The 19096-nt window shown below is 41.7% G+C and overlaps 1 protein-coding gene across 1 annotated transcript in view; it reads left to right on the forward strand.

Moving 5' to 3' along the window:
- The window catches only part of LOC147685082 (SCO-spondin-like), a 1395910-nt gene that overhangs the window by 579491 nt on the left and 797323 nt on the right, over positions 1 to 19096 (forward strand). Inside the window, exons 38-39 of the mRNA XM_086939757.1 lie at positions 5211 to 5333; positions 9011 to 9140. Coding sequence (XP_086795883.1) covers positions 5211 to 5333; positions 9011 to 9140 — 253 coding nt within the window. The remainder of the gene's footprint in view (positions 1 to 5210; positions 5334 to 9010; positions 9141 to 19096) is intronic.

Below are 19096 nucleotides of genomic sequence, written 5' to 3' on the forward strand. Positions count from 1 at the left end.
TGTGCCCACCCCCCATCCGGGCACATGGGGGTCAATCGATGACACACATTGGGAGGGTGATGGGCCACAGTTCACGGTGGCCTCTTCATGTGCAAGGGGGTCACCAATCTGGTGGATTCAGCTGAATAGCTGCACTTACACAATTGTCCTGACCAGACCGAAGGTCTCATACTTTGCCTACCGTGATCCACTCAACAGGATACCGGCTGGGCCTCACTCCCCAAGCAGTCTCCTTCTCTTCATAGGGCCCACTGCTTTTAGCATGGAGGCTGACTCTAGGTGCTCACCGCCTTACAAGGTATTCTGGTTTTTGCCCTGACAATGAGCCCGGGCCCCACTAACCAACCCCTCTTCCTGGCAACAAAGATAACATTTGACCTGCACAGCGAATGCCCTGCTCCTCTCACTCCGTGGTGTGTGTCCTACAGCAGCCCTAAAAAATGTCAGCAATACACATCTCTTGTCTGGGGTGCTGTCCTCACATCTCTAGACTGTCCAGGCCCTGTGCTTCTAAAATGAAACCCACAGGGCTTCAAGTTATGTACCAAACCCATGCATCCCAGCATGCATAGCCAAGTATTCCGGTGTTGCACACAATCCATGCAGGCCGAGAGTGAGTTAGGTACAAAGTCATGGACCTTTACACAAGTGGCCCAGGATGTTTCACTCCAGTGATGCTGACGATAATATTAATAATATATTTTCTGATCTTTAATTAAAACCATTCAATGTAAAATCACAAATTTAAAATACAATTGATCAAAGCAATCTATAACTATTTTGTGGTTATGAAATTTACTTCATGATGGATTTGGCTGTAATTGTTCTGGGTGTTTTAAAAGGATTCATAAATGTTATAAATCCGTTAATAAGCATATCGTTGTTGCAGTCAAAGCACAGTGAGATTGCAGGTAGACAATTTCTTACATTTCCTGTATGGGCTTAAAAGCTGTTCCATTTCATTTTGAAAAGATTTACCATGTTTCAAAAGCTGCCCAAACACAGAAGACATGGGCAAGTGACTCTTTGTGGTAAGTGCAAACCGGAATTCAGGATTTTCTCTATTAACTTTCCAGCTTTTTTGTTTCTCACCCCCTTTGGACAGGTCACAAGGAAATCTTAGGAACTGGATTAAGGTCTGAATTTTTGTTTCCCATGAAATTGGGAGGTCCAGGTAAACTTGCGAGGCCAGCTTCCTGTATGCATCCACTATTACTTGGCCATGCTGCTTTGGCTTGACTGTCATCAGACCCATAGCTCTCGATTTTCCAATGACCTGTCTCTTTACGTGTTCCATAGGATATGATGCAACGCAATCCCAGGGTGGTGACATATGGAGAGTGGTCAAAATTGACACAATAAGTGTTGTCTATGGAGTGGTCCTCTTCTGCTTGAATTTGTGGAAGAGCTTGAACCAGATCGCTAGTAATGCAGCCTTTTGGCTCCAGGATTTTTCCATGAGAATACATTCAAGGCAGATTTTGGATTAGTCTACAGAGTTAGGTTGCTTGACCATTAAGGTATATAATCTTATCTGTGCGTTGTCGATCCAGTTTTCAAATTTACTGGTAAAGCCAGCCAGTCTGAACGTTAATGACGGTAAACATTTTGCATATATTACATTTAGTAATGCTTTCACAGTTGGTCTTGTCAAGATGGTGTGGTGCTTTTGCTAATGCGCATCTTAAGCCTGCCTCTCTCTTTTTCAAATCTTGCATATTGGCTTTGAGTTGATCTTTTGATTTGATTTTCACACCCTAAATATTTGTAGGTTGATGTACTGCAAATCAGATGGTATCCAAATTCTCAGGTTCTTGTAATTTTCCTTATTTTTTTTAGAAGATTACACCTTTTTTTTTAATAATCTTTATTGTTTTTTTTATACGACCAAACAGTAGGGCTCTCCTCTCACTCTCCCCTCACCCCCCTCAGACAGATAAAACATTAGTACATAATTCATCAGGTGCAATAATTACAACAGGAATCATAACATCTATTAAATGTGGGCTTCTGAGAAATATACTCCGGAAAAGGCCCTTTGGGTCTCTGTTCTTTTGGTGTCCCTAGAGATACCTATAACTTCTTTAAGAAAAAAGACATGAATAGTTTTTACCCGTTCCCACTATGCCCTTGCATCCATTCAATCAGTGGATCCCAGATTTTCATGCCCTTTTTGCGTGCATGATACCCTTTCCTTTTATATATGGCTGCCTCCAGGCTGCAAGTTGCCATTAATCTGGCAAGCCATTGTTGAAAAGCCGGTGGGCCTGGATCCAACCATGCTGAAGGCATGCAGATCCTTAAGACAGCCAAAGCCAAAAAGACCAATCCCTGTCCATTCCCTACTCGGCTTGTTCCTGATGTACCTAACATTATTTCTTCTACTGATACTTTTATTTCTGTTCTTAACACTTCTGATAAAATCCCCGAAATATCCTTGATTAACTTTCATAGTACATTACAGGATGTGAACATATGGACAATGTGAGCTTAATAAAGTGCACAGCGTGGACATACGGGGGGCATATTATCAAGGCGGTTTATCTCTGCTTTTTTGGCTTTAAAAGCCAAGAAAGTGGAGATAAAATTATCTCCCTATTACCTAGCTGTCGCTAACACCAGTTAGTGACAGCTAGTAGGAGATAGCTTTGCATGTCAGTGATATTTATCACTAATGACATGCAAAGTGGGCGTGCCAAGATGTTAGCGACTGGAAACAGTCGCTAACATCGCTACCTCCTATTACCAACTTTTGGAGATATTCGCGCTAAGCGCGAATATCTCCAAAAGCTAACACCTACCCTGAGCAGTTCTTAGCCATGTTATCCAATGGGAGGTGGACAACATGGCTAAGAGCATTTGCTCGGTAATGCATGAATATCGCTGACTTTTCAGTGATATTCATGCATTTCGGACGATTTTTATCGCTTAGGAGATAAACCTTGATAATATCAAGGCTCCTAAGCGATAAAAATCGTCGCTACACGACGATAAAATTATTGCCGCTAAGCCAACCTAGCGATAATTATCGCTAGTTGTTGGTAATATGCCCCACAGTTCCTTTTCCTGACCCCCACTTAACCATCTTATAGGGTGTACAATACAGCAAAAAGCATGTCTTATTAAATTGTGCTCGAAGCCTTGTGGACAATAAAAGAGACTGGGAATTCATAAGAATATAAAAAAAGTTTCAGCTGGGACCCCCAATGTGTTCTGCCATTCTAAGAAGCATTTGTCCATATCATCGGGCATAACTGCATTGATAAGAGAACAAACTTGACCAATAGGTCCCGTTCTATTTTTAATTACGGTTTCAATGGTTTCAACTCTCTGAAACTTAGCTCCCACCCCCTTTTGCAACAGATAGTCGCTAACCTTGAGAAATTTTAAAAATCTCTTTGATCTAGGGTATAATAATTTTTCAATTCGTCAAAAGACTTAAGCCCTGAGGATGAAAAAACAGGTATATAAACTTATCTGTGTATTGTCGAGCCAGTTTTCAAAATTACTGGGAAAGCCAGCCAGTCTGAACATTAATGACGGTAAACATTTTGCATAGATTACATTTAGTAATGCTTTCACAGTTGGTCTTGTCAAGATGGTTTGGTGCTTTTGCTAATGCGAATCTTAAGCCTGCCTCTCTCTTTTTCAAATCTTGCAAATTGTGTTGATTTGATTTCCACACCCTAAATATTTGTAGGTTTATGTACTGCAAATCAGATGGTATCCAAATTTGCAGGTTCTTGTCATTTTCCTTTTTTTTTTAAAAGGTTAGACCTTTTGTAGTAATTTACTTTGGGATGCTTATACTGACAGAAGATGTTTTAAACTAGTGTTGTAGCCCTACAGTGGTGTATTCTATCAAGGTTGTGTCGTCATTGAACTGCATAATCCATAGCCAATGACCCTTGATCTTAGGTGGACATGCTAGATGGTTTGCGATTTCGCCTCAGTGTTGGAAACAAATAGAATAAAAAGTAGCAGAGCTAGCACACAACCTTGTTTGAGGCCTTAGTTGACAAATATCTTCTTGGTTAAAGTTCCCTCTGTGTCCAGTTTCATTTGTACCTACCTCCAGTGACACAGGTAAAACGGCCTGTTCAAACTACTGTTTCTATTGAGCACAACACAGGTGTGCTGTCACCACTGTGCTCAGGTCACCTGATTCCAGATAAGGGCAGTAGCCCTTTACCTTCATGAGGGCAGAGCATTGGTGCTCCACACTCGGTGTAATCAGGCAGAATTACTCTGAGGCATGCCTAGGTCATGGTGGGCATGCATGATCCATGTTCACCCATGACCAAAATCTTTGCCAGGGATCCAAATATCCATTCAGACGGGGCATTTAGGGCAGGAGTGCACATCCATCACCTTGCAGGGGACTTTTCTATCTCAACACATCCGTTTTAGCTGCTTTTTAGACAAGCCTTATTACAATGCTCGTTCTCCTTCTGGTGATGGCTGCTCTTTAGTGTAGCACCACAAGATGACATATCCACTGACCTGCAGGTTTGCTATACTTTTAGTCACCCTTAATGTTGACTGTTCAATACCGTCCTTTGTTAGGAAGCCTTTTCGAACCCTCACGCTAGTTGGTCACATGTTATGCCGTTTTTCGAATAAAGATGTTAGCTGACCTTAGACTCACTTTTGTTGTAAGAAATGCCTGCACTATTCCTGGTGTTTGCTACTCTTTGGATGGCTTTTTTCATTAGCCTTGGTCTGCCCTTTGTATTTGCTGTTCTTTACAAAGCCAGTTATGCCCTCAACATTGGGTGTTTTGAGTTTTCATTATTTATGTAAGGGACAAGTCCATAAAAACAGTCAAACAAAGTTAACAATAAATTGAAGGAAAATAAAACATATATTACACATTACAAGGTCTATAATGAAATAAATGTTTGAAAAAAAGGTAATTGGAACAATACAAAAATGTTACAAAACTCATTCTTCCCCCGTTTTCCCAGCTTTTATTTGGATTGGCAGCTAATATATTCTTCCCTTTGCTTATCTGGGTGCCATGTGGTACAATGCCTCTTGCTCTCAGGTGTTGCTTGATGTTTTTTGGTACCTCGTCCATTCTTTCTTGCAACAATGGTAATCTTTAGTCTTCTGCCTGCTATTGTGGTTATTGTTTATCTCAGAAGTCTGTTTCTCAGCTTGGCAATAAATGAGTTATTAAATAATTTTCTGCCTCATTGCCTCCTTAGATTGTGGCCCTGGAATGATATATGTGCAAGCAGAAGACTGCTTAAACGGACAGATTGACCCTTGCCCCCAAACATGTCGAGACTCGAATACAGAGAGAACCTGCAATGGTGTGTGCATAGAAGGTAAATACTGCAAGGCACAGGTATGCTCAGGGTGGTAGGTACAGGAAGGCCACACACAATGAGCCTATACTGTACTTCCCATGCCATTCAGTGGGAGCTGCAGCTAAGATTTCTCCAGGATTTGATCACACGAGCATTGAATTGTCAGCACAGGCACTCATGGAAGCAGCCTAAAGGGGGGTGGTGTTCATTGTTCTCTTATCTGATTGGTTCAGGTTTGTCTCTTTCTTGCTGAGGTGGTGTAACAACCGGATTTTCGGACCAGATAGGATCAGCTCACCAAGACACCACCAACCCAGCCGAAACGTAACCACCTCCCTCCTCAGGACCCATCTATCCAGGCACCTGGGTACCTACCTGAGGATGGGGAACTAGCGATATACAAGCTTATATCATCAAAAACACCATTAAATCTATGGGGATTACTAGGAATACTCACTGATTACTAAGGACGTCCATGCCCTACACCACACTCATACCTTATAGTCTCGCGGCAACTCAGACCCAGACTATTCTACCCTAGGGCAGTTCTGATTACTTACCATTACACACTGACTGCAACCAGTGCTCGCCCAAGCCACAATCCTGTGGGTATACGCATCAGTATCCCCCCTGATGCTCTCTTTTTCCTGCAAGCCACAATCCTGTGGGTATACGCATCAGTATCCTCCCTGATGCTTTCTTCGATATCCAAGCCACAATCCTGTGGGTATATACGCATCAGTATCCCCCCTGATGCTCTCATTAACGCCGCCTTACAACGACGATCACTTTCCTATAAATACCATTAGCTCTTCATGTTGGGGAATCTCTCATTATCTAATTGAGGTACAATACTACAATATTATGGATCACACAACAATGGCCGAATTACACGGTGCACAACTTATTCTCTATTTCAAGGGCTCCTCTCTCCCTCATTATTCAGTTACCATTTACCTGATCAGGGGTAGCATCTGTTCATATAATAGTACCTGACTAGAAGAAAAGGTTACCTTTACTGTACAAAAACAAGAGGTACACACTGGTTCACTAAGAACTGGGGTTCCTTTATTAACTATAACAATATAATACTGCACTATAACACATAGCCTGAAGAGTAAAAGGGGAATAGACACATACACAGATCTGCGGGGTCTCTTTATAAAGCTTTATTACTATAACACATCCACATGTACGTGACAGGGACTGTAGAAAGCTAAAGAGGGAATGGATTATACTGCACACCGCTGAAAGAAAAAGGATTAGCAATACAATAGGGACAAGGTTAATGTTTAAATGTAAAGCAAACTAATATAACAGGACAGATATCACCTGATTAGTATGAAGTCTTGCTCTAGCTGTCATCTGGGTTCCTCTCTCGTCTGTGCCTTAGCTCATCTCAGATTCTCCCCTGCACTCTTGGACACGCATCTGCACTGATCACTCTGCACTGGATTCCTCTCCCCCACAAACTATCTTCACCTTCCAGCTTCAGTCTAATAGTTTCTGCCGCTCTGATAACCGTTCGCTCCACTAGCTTCTTCACTCTGGCTGATTATCCCAGCTCCAATGTCCAATTCACTCCAGCTGCTCCCACAGACTAATCCACAATATAACTTCAGTCTCTTCCAAAAGGCATCACTTCAGACTCCAGCTGATTACAACTCCTTCTGATAAATAACTGCTTCTGACTGCTTCCTTCAGTTCCAAACATCATCTCACTTCTCTCTGTTCAAAACACCATCTGCTCACAACTGCTTCTGACTTCTCTCTCTGGTTCCAACTCACTGACTGACTCCTCTCTGTTCCAAGCATCGACTGTCTGACTTCTTCTCTCCCCGGCTCCAACTGACACTCCGCCTCTTCTGCACTTCACTAATATGGAATGCTCTCTCCTCATGGAAAGTTCCAGTCATCAGCCTGCCGCCCATCAGATCCCTGCACCACTCCGCGTCAAGGACACACACCCAGCCGGCCGGCCTTTTGTGGTGTCTTCAACACAAAGAATAATACAGTCTACCGATAAGGGCCGGCCCAGACCGGTTCTCTCCAAGTGAACAACACCTCATAACTAAAACATCACCTTTACCCTGTAAGCATCTCAGTCTGCAGAGACAGAAAGCTAAATGGAGTCTCTCTAGTTCTGGGCCTTGTAGGCCCGAAAAGGATGAAATAACACTTAGCTCTGTCAGAGTACATACACAAACCATACCAATATGTAATATAAAGTCAGGACTACAGGATCCACCCTCTACTATAGGTAGGATGATGAAAGGACACATAATTATGTCAAAGCCAATAGGCAATAGATGGATTAGAGTCAAGAATAAGGGATCTATCATCATATAAAGCAGCTATCCTCTAGTTTATGCTTCTAGGTCTGGAAAAAGGCCTGAAAAGGACCAACTCAAGCCAAGAATAAGGATTCAGGATGGTAGCAAGCTTAAAGTCACCATCACTCAGAAATAGAGCCAAAAATACGGTCACAACAGGTGGTTACTTAAGTGACAATGTTTTATGGTTTCTAGGCTTAGTTTAACATTACCCTGCCATTCTGTCACTACCAAAGGACCCCAGTTAGGACAATGGGGAGGATGAATATATGACAACTATGAAATAATTAATGCTTGAGAAACCAATTCCTATCTATTTTTCAAATGTACAAATTTCACGATTATTACAAAGTTATATGTCATATTCCCCTATTTCACCCTCACATTTACAGTCTCAGGCTTTATAGGAGAAATTCAAATTGTATAGTTGGGTTATGACATGTGTATTACAAGACTGCTGTCAAACCTCAAAAAATGTTGTGACCCATACACAACTTAAGAACTGATTACGATGTCGGTCAGAAACTCTTCCGACAAATCGGTTTCGGAAACTTTTCTGACCGAATCAGGTTCTGTGAGTTTGACCCACCGATTACGATGCTTCCAAACATCGTTCAATTGGCCTCACAGTTACTTCAATGGGAGCCTGTGTCTTGAACAAGAACAAAGGCTCCCATTGAAAAAAGTGGTGTTTGGGGAAAACTTGCATCCTTTGGCGGTCACCTCATGGTGCCTGTCACACTGTGCTTGGTTGGAAAGAGGGATCGCTTGGGTACCCTCATGGGCCCCAACCGGTGGCCTACGAGTGAATTGGGGCCTGCTACAAGCCCCCAAAGTCAGATCTGACAGACGTTTTGTGTCGGGCACACCGATTCAGAACGACTGTCAGAATCGGCCTTCGTAATCGCTCAGTCGGAAACCGTGTCCATAGAGCTGTACGATTTGGCTCTGAACGACTCGGGTTGGGCGAATGGCAATCAGAACCAAATTGAACAGCCCAAATGGTTTCCTTGCTCCGTAATCGGTCGGTCGAAATGTATCCGATTTGGTCGGAATCATAGGTTCCGAATCTCTTTCGGAGCCTTTCCCACTGACATCGTGAACGGCCCCTTAGTGCTGCAGGTAACTGTATACACAGCTATTTTGAGAGCCAAAGGCTGGACTTTGCTTAACTGTTGTGAGTTTCAATAAGATTTACCTGTTGCTTTTGAGCTGGTGTGTGGAACTTTCTCTTCTTACCTGTCATCAAAATCTGTTACAAATTCTCATTTTCAATTGATCCTTTAAATCTAGCCATCTATTTACTACAGAATTATCCATCTGCTCACTTTTGCTCCAATTTACTTCGATTCATTTTTGTAGGTTGCCGCTGTCCACCAGGCCTGTATTTGCAGGAGAGAGGATGTGTCAATGTTAGCCAGTGTAACTGCTACCAGAAGCAGGAGCTGAGGCTCCCCGGAGAGGCCTTCATTACAAACAACTGCAGCCACTGGTGAGTGCCTCAATTGGAAGTGTGAGGTGTGTGTAGAAAAAAGATCACTTTTTGCATTTTAGTTACAAATATGCTTTCTTCTGGGTCCAATTAACAACATTTTGCTGTGACCTACTCATTTAGTACTCCTGTAGTTATCATATATCATGATTTCCACATGGACAAGCTAATATTATTTTACCCTCACTCACCACTGTTCGCATACACTTCAGTCAAAATGAGGAGCATTAAGGCATTAGATAAGATCAACTCACAGTGGTGATTTAGTGTGATAAGGCCCTGTTGAGAGCAAGGGAAAGGGTGAGAGCAGCATTACAAGAGATTATGTTCTACAAACGCACTCATCACATGTGAGGCCTTAGACATTGGAGAGTATTATGCAGAGAACTGAAGGCCTCGTCTGCTGAAGTCCAAACACTGCACTGGAGACCACTTTAAAGGGACATTAAGGTGACTATGAGTAGTTGTCCCTCTCTGTATCATCCCATAGATCACTCTTTTCCATACAATCTCCTACTGTGGTCATCCTCCTATCGCCTCATTGGTTCAGCCGTATGATACCAGTTTTCAATCAGATTTCTTACGCTGGGAGGAAAGTCATTCTTCAGTCTTCCTTGGGGGGGGCCTCAAGCGGAGCATTGCGGGGTTGCTCTGTTTCCCTATCATCTACCTGCCTGATCTGCTTCTCGCTGTGGGTCTCCACTGCCGCCCCTTCCCAGATCAACTCGAGGCCGCCGAGGGGGGAGACTACAGCGCGCAGCCCTCCCTGCATACGACCACGCCAACTTCCACGCCGGTGGTGCTCTAAAGAGAGGCGCTTCTACAGTGGAGCGGGGGCCTCAAGCGGAGCATTGCGGGGTTGCTCTGTTTCCCTATCATCTACCTGCCTGAACTGCTTCTCGCTGTGGGTCTCCCCTGCCGCCGCTTCCCAGATCAACACGTGGCCGCCGAGGGGGGAGACTACAGCTCCCAGCCTTTCCTGCATACGACCATGCCCACTTCCGTGCCCGTGGCGCTCTAAAGAGAGGCACTTCTCCTGCGTCGCGGGATGCACATGGGTGTCGCCGGGAGAAGCCCGGGACAAGGGCGGGACTGTCTGTGGCCATCTGGGGCAGACCGAGTCAGGGCAGGGCCCGGACCCCTGGCAGCTTCTTATCAGCTGCGTCCCCAAGAGCCGCGGTAAGATCACATTCTGAGGTGGACTCATAAGCAGGCTCCCAAATTGCCTCTGTCATTCAAAGACTTTTTAATCTACAATTACCTGTTGCACTGTGTTGTAAATGGGTCCTGAGTTAATAACCACATTTTAAATCATAACTTAATCTATCTAACAAGCATTGTTTGTTAAACTGTGTATAGAGAATTGCCCGTGATGGATAAACGTAAGAGTACCGCGGGTATTTTAGATGCCTACTTGTTAAGAGCAGAATCCCTAATCAACCAAGAGATCCATCTAGCAGAGCGCAGACTTTCTCTCGATCCATCACAACCCTCTCCTTCTAGAGAGGAGGAATTTAATAGCCCCTCACAATTTCACAACACACCCTCCCTAATATTTTCTTCCCCGGATACGGACACCCCATTAAAATCACCTGACCTACGGGGCAGGGAGCCTTCCATTACGATTGTAAGTTTGAAAGGCCCCCAGACCCGAGGACAAACTAATAAAACAAAAGGTTGTGTAGTGGGCACAAAACAGAAGGGAGGCAAGCTGGTCAAAGATGGAATGGTGACGACCAGGACAGGGAAAAGTACGATAGGAATCCAACCACCAGAAACCCAATGTAATTCTGTAGCAAAGGTAGCTGCTCCTAACGAGAAGCTAGGAGTAATCTCACAAAACATAGGGAAACAAATGGAAGGCCTCAAAAAAACATCCAAGTACAAAAAATTGGTGAGATGACTACTCTCCTAACTTTCCTCTTTGAAGAAAAATTTGCTCTCATCGAGAACAAGCTGGCACAAATGAAAGGGGACGTTGATGCAATCGGAGTTCGATTAGAAAATCCCCAAATGTCCCCTAGTGGCATTAACACTGAAACATCGGCTAAGGATTATCCATTCATCAGAGGGAAGAGGCCCGGCCTGGTATCCCCAAGGTATCCCAACAAGTGAACCCCTCCTGTTACTTTCAGTCCAACTTTCAACGGTAGAGGAGCCTCTAGCTGCATCAATTTTATTTTTATGGCCCTTTGCGCCTCCAACCTGATTACTAATTTCTCTACGCACAATTGCGCCTATAGTGACCATTTTCCTAACTCCATCACCTGGCAGAAGGCACCCAAAAGCCAATGAGCCTGTATCAGGATTGTAATCTCAGAATGAACAGACTAAAGGGTTATACAATAAAGTGGGCCTGTTCTGACCCCAAAAAATTAACCAAGAAGGTAGATAGTACTTCCTTAACAGCAGTCAATATTTGTCTGGCCGAAAATTCATCTCCGCAGGAGATTGTAGACAATTTTAAAACTATAACTAACTGTCTAAAAGAGGTTTTAACCATTACATCCAAAGACAAAAGGAACCCTAAGTCCGGTTGGTTCAATTCATCCTGCTCTAAAGCGTACTCTGCCCTAAAAACAGCCCTCAAAAGAGATCCTAGGAATAGGACTGAGGTTTCCCAATTAAGGAAAATCTATAATTCATCGCTCCGTCAAAGGAAGATCGATCTAAGGGCGGAACACTGGGCCGCTTTACATTGCGCCTGCGAAACCAAAAATAGTACCGCTTTTTGGGAAGTTATTAATTCAACATTCCTGTTGGGCCCCAGAGAGTGCAACAAAATAGAAGTTGCAATCACTGAAACCGATTGGATAAACTACTTCTCGCAGATGTTTGCTTAAACGGTGAATTCAACTAAAAACCCAGGCATTTCCGGATCTGGAATTACACGTGCAATCCCAAACATACCAGCCTTGGATTTCACTTTGGCTGAAGTAGAACTAGCCCTGCTTGCAAGCAAAGGAGGAAAGGCGCCAGTCCCGGACGTGGTGCCTGTGGATTTTTACAAATTCAATATGGATCTATGGGTTTGTTGTTACTGGGGGTACTAGAAGCTACTGGCAAGGTGGGTCTCCTGGACTCTTGGTCGGAATCCATCTTGGTCCCCGTTTTTAAAAAGGGAGACCGCAACAGTCCAATGTGCTACCATCCCATCTCCTTGCTAGATTCGCTGGGAAAGGTGGTGGGCCGAATCTTGCTCGACCGCTTGCAGTGCTGGGCGGAGGTAAACAACGTCATATCTGACCTCCAGTACGGTTTTAGAGACTGCTTTGGTACAGTTAAGCAGGTCCTAAACCTTTTGTTACTTAGAGGTAAATATGTTGACATGAGGGGTGGCAGACTCCACATGGCATATTTAGATCTTACCTCGGCTTTTGACTGTGTGGGCCATGTACAACTATGGGACATCTTGATGCAAATGGGGATCGACCCCCTTCTTTTCAACGACCTACGAGAAATCTACTCAAACGCAAGTGCTAGAGTGAGATATGGTCTGGGGGTCAGCTATCTGCATCTTTTAAGGTGGAGCGGGGAGTTAGACAGGGCTGTGTCCTGGCTCCTTTCCTTTTCACACTACACACAAACGGCCTTGAAACAGCGATGCTGGCCATGTCTGAACTGGGGTGGTGTGGAGTGCAAAAAAACGATGGATTTAGGCCCAGATCTCTGTACTGGGGTGAATGTATGACATTGTTCTGCATTCTGTCCATCAACTGTGGTTTTTGCAATTGTCACCCCGAGTGGGATGGGTATGCTCAGACGTGAGTCCCATGCTCTCCACACCACTGGATTCAAGCAAGCCGGGCTGGAGACGGCTGGAATGCCAGAAACCGGTCCTCGGAAGCTTGTGTCCGGTCCAGGGAAGGCATGGCTTGGCAGTTCGGGCTGGACTGTTCCCATGAGGCACAGGGTCAGACTGATTTGCATATGGCACTGTCTGAACTGGGGTGGTGTGGAGTGCAAAAAAACAATGGATTTAGGCCCAGATCTCTGTACTGGGGTGAATGTATGACATTGTTCTGCATTCTGTCCATCTACTGTGGTTTTTGCAATTGTCACCCCGAGTGGGATGGGTATGCTCAGACGTGAGTCCCATGCTCTCCACACCACAAAATTTCCCTTTTGACTAGACATTATTTTTTAGCTTAGTTTTCCCCCCTTTTTTGATTTCTGGACACTTCTACATACACCAGAAGTAGCCTCGGGTGAGGCAGGCATCCTGCACGTTAATCGTTGACCCAATGACTATGCCAGGACTCCTGATGGGGCGGAAAAAAGATATACCGCTACGATAATTCCAGGAAGTCTATGAGGGTTTTCGATAAAAAACTAATGGTTTTTGTAGAAACTAGTGTCCATTCTCTTTTTGATTATTAGTAACTTGTATAGGGAACACGAATGGACTTCTTATCCTCTTCCCTCCATTTTTGATAGTACCCCCAAGTACTTCAACATTTAGCTGTCATCTAGAACTGGGCGTACCCTACATCTCTGACATAATTCGGGTGCAACCAGTCCTACTATGGCATCGTCTCTGGACGTCTAATAAACTAATTTTAACCCAAGCCATTGTGACAGATTGCCTCAGATCAGAACAGGTTTCAAAGATACGATGGTTGGAATACGTCATTTAAAAGATTTGAATTCTGTAAATAACTTTTAATATGCAAAATTGCTGGGCTAATTTTTTAGTATTTTTAATGTTTTTATCATCGTGTTTTTACTGTGTACTTTTATGATTTAAATTAATCGAATAAAGTGATTTTGACTCGAATTGACGTCAGGAAGTTTCTCTCAGATGTGGAAATGGAGAGCTACTTTCATAACTCCCAAGATTTGACCAGGATCTCAGGAAAGTTTTTAAAGAATCTATGTCTAGTGCATCTCGCCGATCTCCGTTTGACTGCTGAAGCACACAAAATGTCAGTTCAGCACTCACTATTAATCCAGACCACCCTCTCTATCCAGCCCTATCTAACTCTGAAGCTAACTACTTTTGACATATTCCTGCTGACCCGACTTAGATTAAACATCCTTCACCGATTTATAACCTTTCCAATACAAAATGATTGGTCCAAGCAGTTAATCCCTTGTCCGTGTGATGACTCCTCTTTACAATCACTTCTCCACGTGACTCTCTTTTGTAAATTTTATACTGAACCTAGAAAGCGATGGCTGATACCGATTTTAAAACTCCTGGGCATTCGTCAATGTCGTCCTGCTCTCATGACGCTTCAGCTTTTGGAATCAGACTGCATTGCTATTAGTAATTCAAGGTTCTTAAAATTTTGTATCAGGCCTAGAAAGAACCTGCAGATTGGGCTAACATGTAAATACAAACTTTTAAATGATTATAATTTTAATGCTATATTATTATGTGGTCTATTTCTCGGAGGGGACATCTTCACTTTTCACTTTACTGGCTACCATAGAAGGTATGCAAAGAACTGTTAACTTTGTACACTGTAAATAAACTTTTGTACACTTTTGCATGCATCTTTTGTAAATTCCCACTTTTTTCTTTGTATTTGTATAACCCGGAAAGCTTAAAACTCACATCTGAAGGTGATTACCAGTGTAACTTGCACATTGTGAATTTTAGAGAAAAATTGCACTTTAATGCGTAATTTGCACAAGATGTTCTCCATTAAGAACAATCTGTCATTTTTGTAATTTGTCGGCTAATTCCACTTTATAATGTTAATAGTGTATCTTGGTTTATCATGTGGCCCATTTCCCGGAGCGGACATTCTATTTTGCACTTTATTGGTGACTCCTAGTAGACATGCAATGAATTGTTTACTTTATCCATCTTAGACAAACTCTAGTACTCTTTTGCATATAACTTCTTGTATTTGCATGACCTGGAAATCTGAAAACCTCCTTCTGAAGGTGACCTTTAGCGTAATTTGCACATCTTGAATTTTAGAGAAGAATTGCACTTTAATTGCATAATTTGCACAAGACGTTTTCTATTAAGAACAATCTGTCATCTTTGTAAATTGTTAGCTAAATCCATCTTTTATTGTTGGGAATGCAGCCTGGTATGTGATGATTTTTAAAATGTTTTTAATTGTGCCTACTTATATGGTTTTGCAAAGCATACCGAATAAAGCATATTTTGACTTGACGTGTCAGTCTTCCTTGAACACATTAATAAGTGTGAGGAAAGGAACAGCGGTATGTTGAGTAATGTAGGTATGCTAAAGTTACTTACTTATTCATTTTGACATTATATATCTTAATTTTTAATGATACATAATTATCCATACTCAGCATTTAGCTGCACATATGGTTTTTGAAGAAACAATAAAGAATACTTGGACTATCATATTTATTCCAAAAGTTTAATGTCTAATGGTTCAGCATTGTGTATTCTTTCAAAGAAATTACTGAGTGTTGTACAAAATTGGGACACAAAGATGTAAAGCAAACCAGAACTTTGAATTATGATTGGAAGATAAATGCCCAGACGACCGATACATCATGCAAACAGTTAAATTGTTATCAGAAAGGTGTGAAACAGAGTATGAATTTTAATTGATTTTTAGAAAAATGCATCGCATTGCTGTGTTACTGCCTTTCTGCCAGCTACTTCAATGAACAAGTGGATTATTGCTAATATATATATATATATATATATTACCTACTGGCGGTCGCCAGTAGGTATATATAGTTAGGATTTTTTCTCTGTGGGATTTTTGAAAATTCTATGTCTAATAACTTTGGCGTTTGTGGACGGAATTGGCTGAAATTTTCAGGAAAATGGAATATTTTGTTTCTGAGCAGCCCCTGACAATTTGGGGGGGTTTCATCAAGGGGGGGCCGAGAAAAAAGGGGGGTCCCAAAACACGTTTTTCCCATGTTAATTTCCATAGGGCGGTTGGCCTCACTTTTAGCTCGAACGGCTGAATGGATTTGCACGAAACTTGGCAAAATTGTAGGAACTGTTAGCCCGATGTGCCTTTGCTAGGTCTCAATATATGTGCTCCAGTGGATTTTGAGTAATTTAGGTTCAAAAAAAGATATATATCTGGGCGGAGCCTAACCACACATCTGATCTGATTGGCTGTCAGCACTTCATCCAAGAGGTGTTGGCAGCCATCTTGGGACCAATATACATGATAGCACCTCATTAAAAAGCATTGTAGTTAATAGAGGGTTTTAGGACTTTAGTTACATTATAAATCATCTGTTGATGATACCATACTCGTTTTAGGAATTGTGGTGGGTTCTAAGGTGATTTTACCATGTGAAAAAACCTTCTGCTGTGATATCATGAATATTGTTTGAAAGAAAACTAATATCTCATGATTTTCCCACAGTGGTTTGGAAGGGGATCTATAAGCTAAACTGAAAGCATATTTTCTGTAAATTCGCATTATCTTTCTCAGTCATGTGAAAATGAAGTCTGACATTCTCAGTAAAACATGTACATCCAACAAGGACAGAGACTTTCAGTTGATTCCTTTGTGTTCTACTGCAGACTCCTAGAGTGTTCTAAAGAACAACTAGAGCGCTAACAGTCCTACTTATTACAAAGGTATGGCACACCTGAAGCCATCTTGATTGGAATAAAGTGGTAACTCTTAAAACATTTAATTTAAAAAGAAACAACATGAGGGGGTATATTTTGCCATAGAAAGTATGATTAGTGCTGCAGAATGAAAAATTAGGGCACATTTTGAGTTGACTTCTCAAATCCTTTTCTATTTCATTAAAACATTCTGACATGCAGTCTCCCAAAATGGCCACCAGAGACAAAAGAGCCCAAATGTAGCCCAAATATCACCCAGATGTAGCCCAAGTATAGCCCAATGACAGAATGTCCCAGAGTGTTCTAAAGAACAACTAGAGCACTAACAGTCCTACTTATTACAAAGGTATGGCACACCTGAAGCCATCTTGATTGGAATAAAGTGGTAACTCTTAAAACATTTAATTTAAAAAGAAACAACATGAGGGGGTATATTTTGCCATAGAAAGTATGATTAGTGCTGCAGAATGAAAAATTAGGGCACATTTTGAGTTGACTTCTCAAATCCTTTTCTATTTCATTAAAACATTCTGACATGCAGTCTCCCAAAATGGCCACCAGAGACAAAAGAGCCCAAATGTAGCCCAAATATCACCCAGATGTAGCCCAAGTATAGCCCAATGACAGAATGTCCCAGAGTGTTCTAAAGAACAACTAGAGCGCTAACAGTCCTACTTATTACAAAGGTATAGCACGCCTGGAGCCATCGTGATGGGAATAAAGTGGTAACTCTTAAAACATTTAATTTAAAAAGGAACAAAATTAGGGGGTATATTATGCAATAGAAGGTATTATTAGTGCTGCGGAAAGAAAAATTAGGGCACATTTTGAGTGACTTTTCAAATTTTCTTCTATTTCATTAAAAAATTCTGACATGCAGTCTCCCAAAATGGCCACCAGAGACAAAAGAGCCCAAATGTAGCCCAAATATCACCCAGATGTAGCCCAAGTATAGCCCAATGACAGAATGTCCCAGAGTGTTCTAAAGAACAACTAGAGCGCTAACAGTCCTACTTATTACAAAGGTATGGCACACCTGAAGCCATCTTGATTGGAATAAAGTGGTAACTCTTAAAACATTTAATTTAAAAAGGAACAAAATGAGGGGGTATATTTTGCCATATGAATTATGATTAGTGCTGCAGAAAGAAAAATTAGGGCACATTTTGAGTGACTTCTCAAACCCTCTTCAATTTCATTAAAAAATTCTGACATACAGTCTCCCAAGATGGCCACCAGTGACAAAAGAGCCTAAATGTAGCCCAAATATCACCCAGATGTACCCCAAGTATAGCCCAATGATAGAATGTCCCAGAGTGTTCTAAAGAACAACTAGAGCGCTAACAGTCTTACTTATGACAAAAGTATGGCACACCAGAAGCCATCTTGATTGGAATGAAGTGGTAAGTCTGAAAACACTCAATTTAAAAAGGAACAACATGAGGGGGTTAATTTTGCCATAGAAAGTATGATTAGTGCTTCAGAAAGAAATATTAGGGATCATTTTGAGTGACTTCTCAAATTCTCTTCTATTTCATTAAAAAAATTCTGACATGCAGACTGAAACATGCACTTTGAATACCAGCAGCAGACGTTCCTGGTGAGCAGTAGCTTTACTACAGTGATCTAATGTGCAACTGGAGTGCTAACATTCAGAATTTATGGCAAATGTGTGACACATCTGAATGCCTTCTTGATGGAACCAAAGTAAACAAGCATTGAAAATGCAATAGATCTCGCCCTCGTTTAAGTTAAAGCCATTCTGTTTGTAATGAGGTGGCTTTTTAGCTTTGCTTTTATTAGTGTTTTTTCAACTTTCATGTAAATAACATGCATCTGTATGCATATAAGTATATGTATGCATGCATTTATGTTTGTATTTATATAGATATACAGATGATATATGTTTATATATGTATGTATATATATATATTCACTGAAAAAACCATAGGCTATAGACCATATATAGTTAGGAATTAGCATTTACAAAACCTTGAAAATTCACTGAAAAACCATAGGTTATAGACCATATATAGTTAGGAATTAGCATTTACAAAACCTTGAAAGTTCACTGAAAAAACCATTGGTTATAGACCATATATAGTTAGGAATTCGCATTTACAAAACCTTATTTTACTCACACAAAACCATTGAAATTCCATATATAGTTAGTTGCACTAACTATATATCGCGCACCCGCAATCCACTGCTGATGATGTCACATATTACATCATTCATGACATGGTCAGTGACATCACTGATGACATCACTGATGACATCTCAAATGACATCACTGATGACATCTCAAATGACATCACTGATGACATCACTGATGACATCTCATTTGACATTACTGATCACATCACTGATGATATCATTCATGTGATAATACGATGAACCTCTTCAGACTCTAATA

The sequence above is a fragment of the Lissotriton vulgaris genome, chromosome 10, assembly GCF_964263255.1.
Source record: "Lissotriton vulgaris chromosome 10, aLisVul1.2, whole genome shotgun sequence".
NCBI lineage: Eukaryota > Metazoa > Chordata > Amphibia > Caudata > Salamandridae > Lissotriton > Lissotriton vulgaris.